Source organism: Neovison vison, chromosome X (assembly GCF_020171115.1).
Source record: "Neovison vison isolate M4711 chromosome X, ASM_NN_V1, whole genome shotgun sequence".
NCBI classification, from domain to species: domain Eukaryota; kingdom Metazoa; phylum Chordata; class Mammalia; order Carnivora; family Mustelidae; genus Neogale; species Neogale vison.
The window spans coordinates 56,483,793-56,498,202 of NC_058105.1; the positions used below are offsets into that span (position 1 = coordinate 56,483,793).

Here is a 14,410-nt window from a genome sequence, read left to right on the forward strand (position 1 = left end):
CCATCAGAAAGGATGAATACCCAACTTTTGTAGCAACATGGACGGGACTGGAAGAGATTATGCTGAGTGAAATAAGTCAAGCAGAGAGAGTCAATTATCGTATAGTTTCACTTATTTGTGGAGCATAAGAAATAGCATGGAGGACAAGGGGCGTTAGAGAGGAGTATGGAATTTGGGTAAATTGGAAGAGGAGGTGAACCGTGAGAGACTATGGACTCTGAAAAACAGTCTGAGGGGTTTGAAGTGGCGGGGGAGGGGGGTTGGGGTACCAGGTGGTGGGTATTATAGAGGGCAGGGCTTGCATGGAGCACTGGGTGTGGTGAAAAAATAATGAATAATGTTTTTCTGAAAATAAATAAATTGGAAAAAAAAGAATAAAAAAACAAAACTAGACCAAGATAAGCTCAATTACTAGGTGGATTTTAAATATGTAAAAAAAAAAATAATGTCAAACCACTTCAGAATGACAAGCTCATGGCCTCAAATAATAATAATAATGAGTACACGAACATAATCCCCATTGCTACTCAAGAGATGTTATTTTTAGAACATTTGATAAGCAAGGAATCTGGCTTTCACTAAGATGTCACATTGTATAAAATATTAATATATAATTATTTTTTCTGCATCTCAACAAGTCATGGTTAGGATGAGTTAATAATATAGCACTGTATTTCTATTGATTGTGAGCATAATAATCCAAGACAGTCACAGTAAAAAAGGAATTTAACTTCTGGAAAAAAAGAATATGACCCATGTTTGTAAAAAATTCTTTAGTCATTCTTGGTATAGGACACTGAAGCACACTTTTAGTTTTATGTGTGTGTCATACATGTGTATGGGGTATGCATACATGTGCATGTAAAATTCTTGGGCTTATACTTGCTATACACACATATTAGTTAATATACATATGTATATTTAACATATCAGTTAAAAATACAAGCTGTCAATGTGCTGTGAAAGTAGAATCTGAATATTCTATGAGAAGAAATGATGATGTGGTGTTTCATAATCGAAAATGTAATAAAGGGGCACCTGGGTGGCTCAGTGGGTTAAAGCCTCTGCTTTCGGCTCAGGTCATGATCCCAGGGTCCTGGGATCGAGCCCCGCATCGGGCTCTCTGCTTGGCAGGGAGACTGTTCCCCCCCCCGCCTCTCTGCCTACTTGTAATCTCTGTCTGTCAAATAAATAAGTAAACCTTTTAAAAAAAAAAGAAAATGTAATAAGAAAAATTTTGGAATTAGGAGATTTCATGACAGAAGCATCTCTTCTCACAGAATCTCCAGGAATGTACTTAAAACATACTTTTTTTTTCATCCAGGCCCTCCTTAAACCCTCAACACTGATGTAATCTACATTAAAGAAGCCAACATCCTATAATTCATTAAAAGAGAGTACAACAATCATCAGCATATTTTAATATGAATGGATATAAAATACTCACGTTTTAGGTGCAAGGAGGTTATCAGTATTACTGCTTCTACAGTAAAAGTCAGTGGGGTTTCCTGTTATTCCTAGGCTATTTGTATCTCTCAGAATAGGGATTATTTTGACACATTTAGTTAATAACTAAAACACTTGGCCTCAAATTGTTTTTCTTTATTCTTGTACAAAGTCTGCCCCTCCCGCTCTTCGTCTTTCCTTCCTTCCTTCTTCCTTCCCTTTCTTCCTTTCTCCCTTTCTTTCTTCTCTCCCTTCCACCCTCTCATCCTCATTCTAGATCTTCCTCCCTTCCTTTCTCCCTTCCCTTCCCTTCTCTTCTTCCCCTCCCTCTCTTCCTTCCTTTCTTCCATCCTTCCTTCCTTCCTTTCTTCCCTCTCTTTTTTAAAGATTTTATTTATTTGATAGACAGAGATCACAAGTAGGCAGAGAGGCAGGCAGAAAGAGGTGGGGGGAAGCAGGCTCCCTGCTGAGCAGAGAACCCACGTGGGGCTGGATCCCAGGACGCTGGGATCATGACCTGAGCCAAAGTCAGAGGCTATAATGGAGGGAGCCACACAGGCGCCCCAAGCCACCCAGGCGCCCCCCTCTCTTTTTTAAATTGGGTTTTTTTCTTTGTATACTTTGAGTGTGAAAGTCCAAATCAGACATTACCTTTCAACATCCTCGGGCCACTGTCACCAGTAGTGGCTTGCTTAAGTGCTTGTTCCACTTGTTCCCGGCGCTTTGATTCAAATTCCAAGGCTTCCTGCAGTTTTCTCTTGGCTTTTTTCTCCTTCTTTAGACGCTTTTGCATGGTAGCTAAAACATGAAAAGGTAAGTAGTTCCCAAAACTTTGGTCAATAAAATAGGTTTGCCAGTTTTTGTGGATTATAAATCATATACAGATACAGAGAAAGACACAAACAATATCATTAGCTTCTTTTGGTTCCAATTCTCATTAGATTCAACAGTGTTCAGACATACAATTTACTTCTTTTTGCTTTCACTTTTGTGGGGCATATGTTTTTTTTAGATAAAATTATTGGGCACTTGCAATATATTGATTCATAGCAGGGTTTTAAGCATACCAATCTTCACAGTTTTTCTGAATCAGTTTTTAGAAATTGAGATAGTTTCATTGTGACAATAGAAAAACATTCAAAAACCACGCAAAATTAAATTTTTATGACATTTAAAAGATGTTAGAAGTGTTCACATATAATTAAAATATTTTATTGAACTAATTATGATGGTAATTTAAGTTTCACTTGTATATATTTCAGAGTTCAAGGTCTTTCACATAAATGACCTTCAGCTACTTCAAAATAATAATGTGCCCAGGTAAATTTATGTTTATGTGAAACAAAAATTCAGAGGTCTGAGGTATAAAATTGGAAAACTTGAAACAAAGAAACTGAGAATATATGGTTTCTGGTTTTTTTTTAATTTTGTTTTAGATATTTATTTATTTTAAGAGGGGTAAGGGACAGAGGGAGAAAAATTTCAAGCAGACTCCCCACTGAGTGTGGAGCCCCAGTGCAGGATCTATCTCACAATCCACAAGATCATGACCTGAACCAAAACCAGGAATCTGGTGCTTAACTGACTGAGCCATCCAGGCACCCCTGAGTTCTGTTATTTTTGGCAAAAAGTTTTAAATTAGGTTCAACATAAAAATATCTTAGTATTTTAATTATACTTTTTATAACCATTCATATAAAGCATTTAACAATTAATTAAATCAGAAATCTAAATTATTTAAATTATTATATAACTTAGGGTTCTTAATAATCCAAAATTTTGCTTCTAGTAAAATTATTGGCTCAAAAATATCCTATATGTTGATTCCCTTTAAATTTATGACTACATATATTACAAACAATATCACAGTGAAGAAAGAAGCAAAAAATCCGCACCTTTAGCTCAAAAGGCTGACCTATAGCCTGCATTGTTCTGATAAGGATGACATATGTGCTAATTGCTACATTCTTAAAGTGTCTCATGACTGCCTATAAATCTTGCTGACAGTTAATATGAATTGAATGATAAGTGCCAGAGAAATATTGTAAAACAATTTTATGAGTAGCTATTTGAAAAAGACATTTATGATGTAATACTCCCTGCACATCCCCTCTCCTTTGAGCATTAAGCATATAACCAACCAGCTTCATGGAATAAAAAGTACAACTCTTTCTGCCTGTGGGTCCTGTCCCTGTGCTACTTAAATAAACTTATTTAGTTGTATTGTAAAACACCTTAAGAATTCTCTCTTGAACATTGTGCTCAACATTTCCACAGCATCAGCATATTGCATTTAAAATTACATAAATAAAAATAATAGCTACTATTTATTTAGGAGTTACTATGTACCTAGCACTTTTTCTGGGACTATATCTCATTACTTTTTTGACTAGAAAAATAATAAGAATTCTAAATATATATACATATATAACTATGTTTTTATGGAATATTTACATATATATATGTGATCTCTCTCTCTCTGTCAAATATTCTTTCTATATACTTGGACGGTGGTTACTTTTGAGCATAAGATTAATTTCGCCCCTCTTTCTTTTCAATCATATGACTTCAGATAAAGAGTTCACACTTCGTAAAAAAAAAGTTGGTTATACTGGATATGAGATATTTAGGGAACTAGAAAGGAATTTAAGTGATTATCCAGTTCAACTATTGTAATAGATGAGGATACTGAGGTTCATAGAGATGAAGTACATAATTTTTTCTTAATCAGTGAGGATGACAGATTAACAGTTTCTTTTTTTTAAGATTTTATTTATTTATTTATTTGACAGACAGAGATTATAAGTAGGCAGAGAAGCAGGCAGAGAGAGAGAGAGGAGAAAGCAGGCTCCCTGCTGAGCAGAGAGCCCAACGTGGGGCTCGATCCCAGGACCCTGAGATCATGACTGGAGACGAAGGCAGAGGCTTTAGGCCACTGAGCCACCCAGGCACCCCCAGATTAACAGTTTCTTATAATTATGTTAGTCATTAGATGTAAGATGTTCAAAGTAGTGCTTAGCACATAGCAGACAGTTGATAAGCATTAGCCAGTAGTAGTACTAGTAGAAGTACTAGTAGTATACTAGTAGTAGTGACAGTAATGATAGTAGTAATGATAATGTGATATGGTAGTAGCAGTGGTATTATTATTATATCATAATAATAATATGCTACATTTATTAAGTACAAATATTTCAGAATAAGTTTGATAGTAGATATAATATTACATCTACCATATCAAGGCCTTTTTATTTTTTATTTTTCTTAAATATCTTATTTATTTACTTGAGAGTGCAAGTGAGAGAGCATGAATGGAAAGGGGGTAGAGCATGAACAGGTGTGGGGAGAACATGAGGAATGTTGTGGAGAGCATGGTGGGGAGGAGAGCTTAAGCAATGAGCCCATGAGCAGGATATGTGAGGGAGTATTATGAGCAGTGGGGAGGGGTAGAGGGAGAGGGAGAAAGAGGGAGAAGCAGCCTCCTCACTGAATAGGGATCCCAGCTCTGGGCTCCATCTCAGGACCCCAGGATCACAACCTGAGCCAATGGCAGATGCTCAACCAAGGGCCACCCAGGTGCCCCTATCATTTCTAGGTCTTTTTAAAATACAATAGATGTGATAGTAGTTAAAAGATAGACCTGAAGAGTCTATGAGAAGTTAATAAACAGAAATTGATATGAGTACAACCCTAAAAGTTAGAAGCCAATTTTAGTCTATGTAGTAGATATGCATAAGTCAATCTAAGACTGTTATTATATTTAACACATGATTATTAGATTCTTTAGTATAAAAAATTATCCTACTAAAATATGTGTCTTTATGACTGCTAGTCATAATAATATTTTGCATACCAAATATAAGAAATAAATGAATTTTTCTAAGTTTCAAAAAGTTAAGTTTTAAGTTTTTGCTTAATAGTATTTAATGAGTTTGTCAAGATAATGAGAGGTTCAATTCTTTTGTTATTTTTTTTTAAGAGTATACTTTTTTTTTAAAGGTTTTATTTATTTGACAGAGAGACAGAGAGAGAGGTAACACGGGCAGGGGGAGTGAGAGAAGGAGCAGCAGGCCTCCCATAGAGCAGGGAGCCTGATGTGGGGCTCGATCCCAGGACCCTGGGGTCATGACCTGAGCCAAAGGCAGACACTTAACCACTGAGCCACCCAGGTGCCCCTCAATTCTTTTGTTTTTAAGATTTTATTTATTTATTTGTCTGTTTATTTATGTAAACTCTACAACCAATGTAGGGCTTGAACTTACAACCTTGAGATCAGGAGTCACATGCTCTACCAACTGAGCCAACAAAGTGCCCCCATTTTTTAAAGATTTTATTTTTTAAACATGTTTAATTATTTTTAAATGCAGTAAGCAAATTTATATTTTGAACCAGACTAATAATGATTCCTAGACTTTAAGGAAAATATACAGTAAGTTTTTTTTTTCCATTTATTTATTTTCAGAAAAACAGTATTCATTATTTTTTCACCACACCCAGTGCTCCATGCAAGCTGTGCCCTCTATAATACCCACCACCTGGTACCCCAACCTCCCACCCCCCCACCACTTCAAACCCCTCAGATTGTTTTTCAGAGTCCATAGTCTCTCATGGTTCATATCCCCTTCCAATTTACCCAAAAGCACATACCCTCCCCAATGTCCATAACCCTACCTCCCTTCTCCCTACAGTAAGTTTTTAATTACTTGCTAAAACTTTTGGAATATAATATAGTACTTTGGAATAACGTAAAGTTGGTGGATTTCAGTAAACTGGAATTACTCTTCCTTTCTTAAGGAGGCATTGTCTACTTTGTGGATTTTCTCTCCCTTTCTTTGCCTCTCCTTCCCACACTTCAAATATTTTATTGAATTTTTACTTTGTGACTCTTCCATAGGAGAGTAAGCAGAGAAGAGAAGAAGTTGAAGTTCATAATCATCACTTTGCTGCTGTTTAGCATTTTAAGGTAAATGTGGAAATTAAAGGCTGAAGTGAAGTTTTAGAAATCTCTGGTTTTGATATGAACTAGTCTTTATCCATACCTGTACATAATCTAATGTCCACCCATGGTTGGAAAGTTAGTTCTATTGTGAACATTAATTCTCCATTCTCTCTTTTGTCTCCATCCCTATTTATGCTATCCTAGTTCAGTCCTCATCACCACTGCCAGGAGCAAACTCTTTTTACTCAAAAGGAGCAAATTCTTTTTACATAATTTCCTTGTTTTTAGTCTTACTCCAAGCCCTTTCTAATCTATCCCCAACACCAAAGTGGTCTAATTGAAATAAGACCAGATCATTCCCCTTGTTTATCTTTGACTACTTCCCATCACCAGTAAGACAAAATCCAAGCTAATTTTTCATATTGTTAAAAATGTCCTTCACAATTTAGCTTCTACCCTCATCTTTCTCCATTATCTCCCACAATTCACTTCATAAAATTTAGAGCCACAGTAATAACAAACTGTTTATAGTTGCCAATGTATGCTGCTTCTTGTTTTCATGCCTATGCTCACTGTTACCTCTATCTAGAATGTCTAAACCACTCAGATACTCTCATGCCATTTCTTAGCCTACTGATCTTCAAGACTCAGTTTCAAGTATCAGCATCAAGAAGCATTCGTCAACTATTCACTTCCCTACCAAGCTGCACTAACTACCTCTCTCTATATAAGCATATATACTGTACATCATTGCTCTTGCCACTTTGTCTTGAAATTAACTGGTTGGTTGTGCTAGCCTTCTAAAATACAAATCTCTCAAGGACAGGTACTGAGTTTTTTTTATCTTAAATCCCCAGAATACAGCACTATTCTTGACAAAAATTAAGCATTTCATCTACAGGAAAGTATTAGATTATCTATATCCAGGAGTATTTTATGAAATTGTGAGAAAACTAAGAATATTCATATTTTCCAAATTGGCAACTGGCCTGAAGTCCAGATCTAGTTCATTATCTTTTATAATAAATAGAAATGGTATAAATATCTTGCCATGTGGATTACACACAGTATTTGATTCTTAGCATGTCATTTTTTTCAGTAGTTCCAAACTAAATCTGAGGATATTTATACTACTCTTGAAAATATCTACAACAAAGTGTTTATTCTGTAATTGAACTTGTCAAACTTACTTCTGCTTTGAATCTCAACTGCAAGTTGTTTTTCAAGGTTTCCTCTAATTTCTCTTTCTCTATAGAGCTCCATTTGCAGTTCTTTTTTTTCTTGTTGAATCTGCTTCTCCTGGAAGTGAGCATTATCCAAAGCCACTTTCAGTAGACCCTGTCAAAGTGCAGCAAATGACATGCAGTTCATCTTATTTGTTTTAGTTTCTCAAATATGAAATAATTTATGTAGATGCTAATGTCTTGTATTACATTTATTTTGTTTATAGAAATATTGTTGACCTGAATGTTGGTCAACAGAGTCTCCACGGAGGACAGACTATCAGCAAAAATGAATGGTCCAGGGAATCCAGGAGACAGTGCCTGCCCAGGAGTCAGTTGGATTTTGTCCAAGGGTGACTTCATCATTGGGATTTGAAATGGTAATTCTTCTGGAAAAAAACAAAATTAATATCAGAATGTTCACAAATTAACAGGTCAAAATTTTCACTGTGTTTCCTTTACCTCTAAAAGTATCTATAAATATTTTGTTTCTAAAACTAGATAATGGAAAACTCTTAATTGGAAGTCATACCTACTCCCCAGTTGTATGTGTTTTTTTTTTTTTTTTCAAAATAAATGTTGGGAAATAATCAGTGAAAATGAAACAACATATACTGGTAAAGATGTATGAGACTTGGAGAAACACATTTATGATATGTTTATGAATACCTATAAATTAAATAATTAAATCACCTCCTTATAAAGCATGCATTGTTTTTTTCTTTTCAAATTTATCTGTCATCTATCATCTATCAACTCCATTGTTTAATAGCTTTATTGAAGTATAATTCATACACAGTAAAATTCACCTATTTAAGTGCATATTTCAATGATTTTGATTAAATATACAGAGTTGTGCAACCATCATCACAAATCTATCTTAGAACATCTTGATCACCCCCAAAATACCCATCATGCCCATTTACAGTTAATCTCCTTCCACACCCCCAGTGCTTGGCAATAACTAATCTACTTTCTGCCTCTATAGGACTGCCTTTTCTGGATATTTTACACAAATAGATACAATATGTGGTCTTTTATGTCTGGCTTCTTTTTCTTAGCAAAATGTTTTTGACATTCATCCATGAGGTAGTTTGTATCAGTGGTTTCTTCCTTTTTATTGCTGTAAACTATTCTATTACATGGATATGTTGCTTTTTGTTTAATGATTCACTAACTGACAAGCATTTGGATTATTTCCAGTGTTACGTTTTATTTTGAAGAAAACTACTGATGAAAAAATATTAGCTGTGATGTAAAAACACCAGTTATATCTTTTCTCCCCATTTATTTTTATATTATCTTTTCTCACATGCTCATTACTTTAACAAGATTCTCTCTTAGCTTCAGGTAAAGAGACACCAATAAAGTTATTGTTTAATAAGATGTTTTGAACCAATATACCTGATTACAAAAAGAATCTTCTCTTACACTGAGAAGCTAACTACTTGACTATGTATTTGAATTCTGACTGAATATCTTTTAGGTGAGATGTACAAATCATCAGACAGCAAATTTCCCCCTGCAATTAGAAATTGGGGCTTTTTTGACAGGGATAAAAATAAACTGCTACAAAGAAGTGATCTTCAAAAGTACCCAAACAAATCATGGCATTCTTTTTTTTTTAATTCATCTATTTATTTGAGAAAGAGAGCAAGAATAGAGGGAAGGGGCACAGGAAGAGGGAGAGAGAGAATCTTAAGCATATGCTCCACCTAGCACAGAGCCCGACAGATACAGTTCTTGACCTTGGAACCTCGAGATCATGACCCGCCCTGAAGTTAATAGTTGGATGCTTAACCAACTGAGCTACCAGGTATCCCCAAACCCTGGTTTTTTTATTATTTAAATTCAATTAGCCAACACATAACACATCATTAGTTTCAGATGTAGTGATCAACAAATCATCGGTTGTGTATTACACCCAATGTTCACCACATCATGTGCCCTCCTTAGTGCTCATCACCCAGTTACCCCATTCCTCCCCCACCTCCCCTTCAGCAACCCTCAATTTCTTTCCTGTATTTAAGAGTATCTCATGGTTTATATCCCTCTCTTATTTCTTCCCATTCAATTTTCCCTCCCTTCCCTTATGGTGCTCTGCACTGTTTCTTATATTCCACATATGAGTGAAACCATATAACTGCCTTTCTTCTATTGACTTATTTCACTTAGCATAATACCCTCCATGTCCATGCTGATGTAAATGGTAAGTATTCATCTTTTCTGATGGTGGAATAATATTCCATTGTAGATATGGACCACATCTTCTTTATCCATTCATCTGTTGAAGGACATCTTGGCTCCTTCCACAGTTTAGCTATTGTGGATATTGCTGCTACACATGTTGGAATGGAGGTGCCCCTTCGTTTTACTACATCTTTCAGAGCCTGGTATTCTTAAATGCCTTCAACAGCAATATAGGATGGCATGAATCATAGCACCTCAAACAAAATTATTCTACTTACTATATCTCTTCATTTCGGTAACTGGGCAAAAGCAAAGTGCAAAAATATGCATCTCCCTGGTCAGAAAAAATTTCAGTGACCCCATATATTATGAAAATAATTTGAGGGAAAAAAAACAAAACATAACTAGCCTTGAATCTGGACCTAACCAATTTTCACAAAAATTTAGCTATTGGTTCTGGTTCCAGGAGGGATAAGAATATGGATTTATCATATAGATAGAGCTAGTTTTTCAATTACAAGAAGCCTATACATGTAATTATGAACCACACAGATTTCATAGTCATCATGGTTTGCTCCATAGTAAATGGTATGCACCATTTACTGTATGGGAAGCTGTGGCATAGAATTGTGGGAAACTTCTATGAGATTTTTAATCGGACAGCATTATCTCTGAATAAAATGCCATTTTTTTGCTTTTTTTAAAAAAATTACTTATTTTTTAAATTTCTTTTCAGTGTTCGGTGTTCCAGAATTCATTGTTTATGCACCATACCAAGTGCTCCATGCAATACATGCCTTCCATAATACCCACCATCAGGCTCACCCAACCTCCCACCTCCCTCCCCTCCATAACCCTCAGATTATTTCTCAGGGTCCACAGTCTCTCATGGTTCATCTCCCCTTCCAATTTCCCCCAACTCCCTTCTCCTCTCCATCTCCACATGTCCTCCATGTTATTCCTTATGCTCCACAAATAAGCAAAACCATATGATAATTGACTCCTCTGCTTGACTTATTTCACTCAGCATACTCTCCTCCAGTCCTGCCCATGTTGATACAAAGGTTGGGTATTCATATTTCTGATGGAGGATGATACTCCATTGTAAATATGGACCATATCTTCTTTATCCATTCATCTGTTGAAAAGCATATTGGTTCTTTCCACAGTTTGGCGACTGTGGACATTGCTGCTATGAACATTGGGGTACAGATGGCCCTTCTTTCCACTACATCTGTATCTTTGGGGTAAATACCCAGTAGTGCAATTGCAGGGTCATAGGGAAGCTCTATTTTCTGAATAAAATGTTTTTAATAGAAATCACCATTTCCAATTTTTTAACAACTTCCATTTTTCTAAAATCTACATGGATAAAAAATGTTAAACAACTATTTTATAGAATTAACAGTTTCATATTATCTGGATCCAAAATGTTATAAAAAAACATTTGTTATTGGTCTTAAATAATTAAATAAAATATATAAATTTACCTGTTAATTTTCTCTAAGCACAAGGAGCGATAATGAACATATTCTCCAGAATTGGTTTTTATAAAACTTAAAAAATAATATTTTGACTATAAATGCATGATGGATGTGCTTTGTACAACTCCCTTAAGTCTAACTCCCTTAAGTCTAAACTCTTCCTCTCTCCCTTCCTCCCATCCTTCTTTTTTTTCCTTCTTTCCTTTCCTGCCTCCTTCTCTCCTTCCCCCCTTCCCTCCTTCTTTGCCAGTGATAGTTTAGGAAGAGGTGGAATATTCCAAAGAGACTGAACACATTAGAAATTCTGTGATCTATTTCAACTACAAAGTCTGAATATTCGCAATATGTAATGTAAAAACTAAATTCTAAAATGTTTTAAGCATCATCTCTAATGCTTTTAAAGTAGATTTCTTAACACCTAACCAAGGAATATTATGTCTTATTTTTATAGTTTGAAGTCTGTATTCAACAAGTATTTTGTTTTCCACACATGACAAGTGGATAGAATAACTTCATAATGATTTATTGATAATAATTGGGAAGGTTTTACATCTTTGTATTGATGTTTATAAATCTTAAAGTATGAATTAATTAGACTGGAAGATCTATTCTTACAAAAATGAACTGCTACAAAATTAGAACATTGACATCTTGCTGATTCAGGATAATATAATGTTTCTCCTGAATAAACATTTTGTATCAGGGGCAGAGTTCTTAAAATTAATGGATTCTTCATTATGTATCTCTCTCTACACAAGTAACTGCAGTGGTAAGAATCTGAGGGATATTCTGCAAACAATATATCCAAAAAGTAAAGCAATATATTCAGTATTCATAAAACAAAATTAAAACTACATCAAAATTGGGGTACCTGGGTGGCTCAGTGGGTTAAAGCCTCTGCCTTCGGCTCAGGTCATGATCTCAGAGTCCTGGGATGGAGCCCCACATTGGGCTCTCTGCTCAGCAGGGAGCCTGCTTCCTCCTCTCTCTCTGCATGCCTCTCTGCCTACTTGTAATCTCTGTCTGTCAAATAAATAAAATCTTTAAAAATTAAAAAAAATACATCAAATTTCCCAGAAATCTTCTATTTGGAGATGAAATAAATGCTATTGAATTGGCTGTAAGGAAGATTGCTATTGACTATGAAGACAGGTTGCATGGTCTATGGTTTGTAATGTTTCTGTACAGTAGATTGAAGTTTCAAAATAACATTACTCTTCTTTAAAGAGATGGACACAGTGAATTAGGTGTTGCTTGCCGCAGTGAGGATCAAATGCAAAAAGAATCATATTTCATCGGACCTAGTCAGCACCAGGAAAATAAATAGAAATATAAGAGGTATGCAGGCAATGATTCATTTTGATAATCTGGCCCAAGAGAGACACATAGAGACAGCACACAGATCTAAGCTTCTACTGAAAGACAAATAGGACACAGAGGGTGGGAATTGGGATGACAGAGGTCACATAGATTTTCAGCAGCAGTTTTCACACAGATGAGATAACCCTGGACTCTATTTGGCCCATTGTTCATATCCTACCTGTCTCACAAGCAATAAATTTCCTAGACCTAGAAAAGGGCAGTAAAGAAGAAGGATTCTACTTATGACTTCTTATGATTAAGTTTCCATGCTAACCAAACATGCTTTTTCAGACCAAGGTCACATTTCATGTTAAGGTCCATAATAGCCAAAATCTAGTTGAAGTGTATTATGTTTTGGTGTAAATGAGTGAAAAGTGTCAAACCATTTTTCATTTTTTTCTGATTTTAAATTACATGCTACCAAAAATGTGTAATAAATGCATTAGAAATCTATTTCAATTTTGTAATAGTTCTTCACATCTGAATGACATTGACATTCTGCTTAGAGTTTAAAAACATTCATTGTTATGTAGGCACTTATTTGGGAGGCTTGAGAAATCCTACACCGCAATGAAATTAAATATGGACAAGTACTAGAACCACCGACTGTCAGTTAAACAAGAGCATCTCTTTGTAAGCCAGGGAGAAAGGGCTTTGACTGAGCACTTTGATTTAAAAGGCTAGTGTTCAAAATGTGTCTATTAAAATCTTTATCAACACACATGATGCAATGGTATAAACTAAAAAATAAAAATAAGACAACTGCTATGTAGCTGAGGACATGAGTAACCTCTTCATTTACTGAAGCACAGTAGAAACTGATTTTACTGAGCCTGTTTGTTAAACTTACTATACTTTGTAATAGCACTTGGGAATCCATTTGCAGAACAAATTCTTATTTTTAATTTCTTCCTTAAGGCCCAGATGAATAGATGTAAAAGTTGACAAGAAATTTATTTGTATAAAAAGATAAACATATGGTAAATGCTCAGGATGAAAAAGTCCTCCTAAAAATTAAAATCAGGACTGCTAGAGATTTTCTGTATTAATGTAATGATTATTTTTCCACTTTTTCATGGAGTTTAGTCTTTCCTCTTTCCTCTGGGCTTTGAGGATTATAATACATAATTAGAAATTGAAGACCACTGACTCACTCAGCATTGAGAAAATGCAGCCACCTGTTATCAGGTCATCAGTTTTTATTCTTTAATGAATAAATTGTATTTCACTATTTAATTTGAGTGCTTTCCCCTAAATGCAGCTGCTCAAGAGTTTCTTTTCTTGGTGCCATCAGTATTACATTTGGCACAAGCATGACACCTGCTTCCATCTTCCAGATGAAGAACAATAACAATAACAAAAATGACCAACTGCTGTGTAATGATGTGACTTGCATGAATATAAGGAAGTATTCATGGTCTTAGTTGAACTATGATTCAACTATTACCCTTACCAAATGTTGAAAGGAAAAACTTGATCCCCAAATTGTTACATTTCTTTAGGGAGATGAAAAAATAAATAATGCTGGCAAATGAAAACTGAAAACTGGTAGCAAAAGGATGAAGAGTCATCAACCTGAGAAGGTGAGATACAGTACTTCTAAAACTAGTATGGCACTGTTTTATTCTGGATCCTTAGATTACCAATTTGGCATAACAGGTTCCTTTATAAATTATGAATTAGAAAAAAGTCATCTTTCAGAAAAATATTATGCTGATAACAAATATTATATCTAGTGAAGGGTTAGAAGTATGATACCCAGTCCT

At 35.2% G+C, this 14,410-nt stretch overlaps 1 protein-coding gene across 1 annotated transcript in view; it reads right to left on the reverse strand.

Annotated features, from left to right (window-relative positions):
• Positions 1–14,410, reverse strand: part of DACH2 (dachshund family transcription factor 2) — an 874,111-nt gene that overhangs the window by 24,699 nt on the left and 835,002 nt on the right. Inside the window, exons 7-9 of the mRNA XM_044235297.1 lie at positions 7,849–7,997; positions 7,576–7,723; positions 2,098–2,244 (exon numbers count right to left, since the gene is read on the reverse strand). Coding sequence (XP_044091232.1) covers positions 2,098–2,244; positions 7,576–7,723; positions 7,849–7,997 — 444 coding nt within the window. The remainder of the gene's footprint in view (positions 1–2,097; positions 2,245–7,575; positions 7,724–7,848; positions 7,998–14,410) is intronic.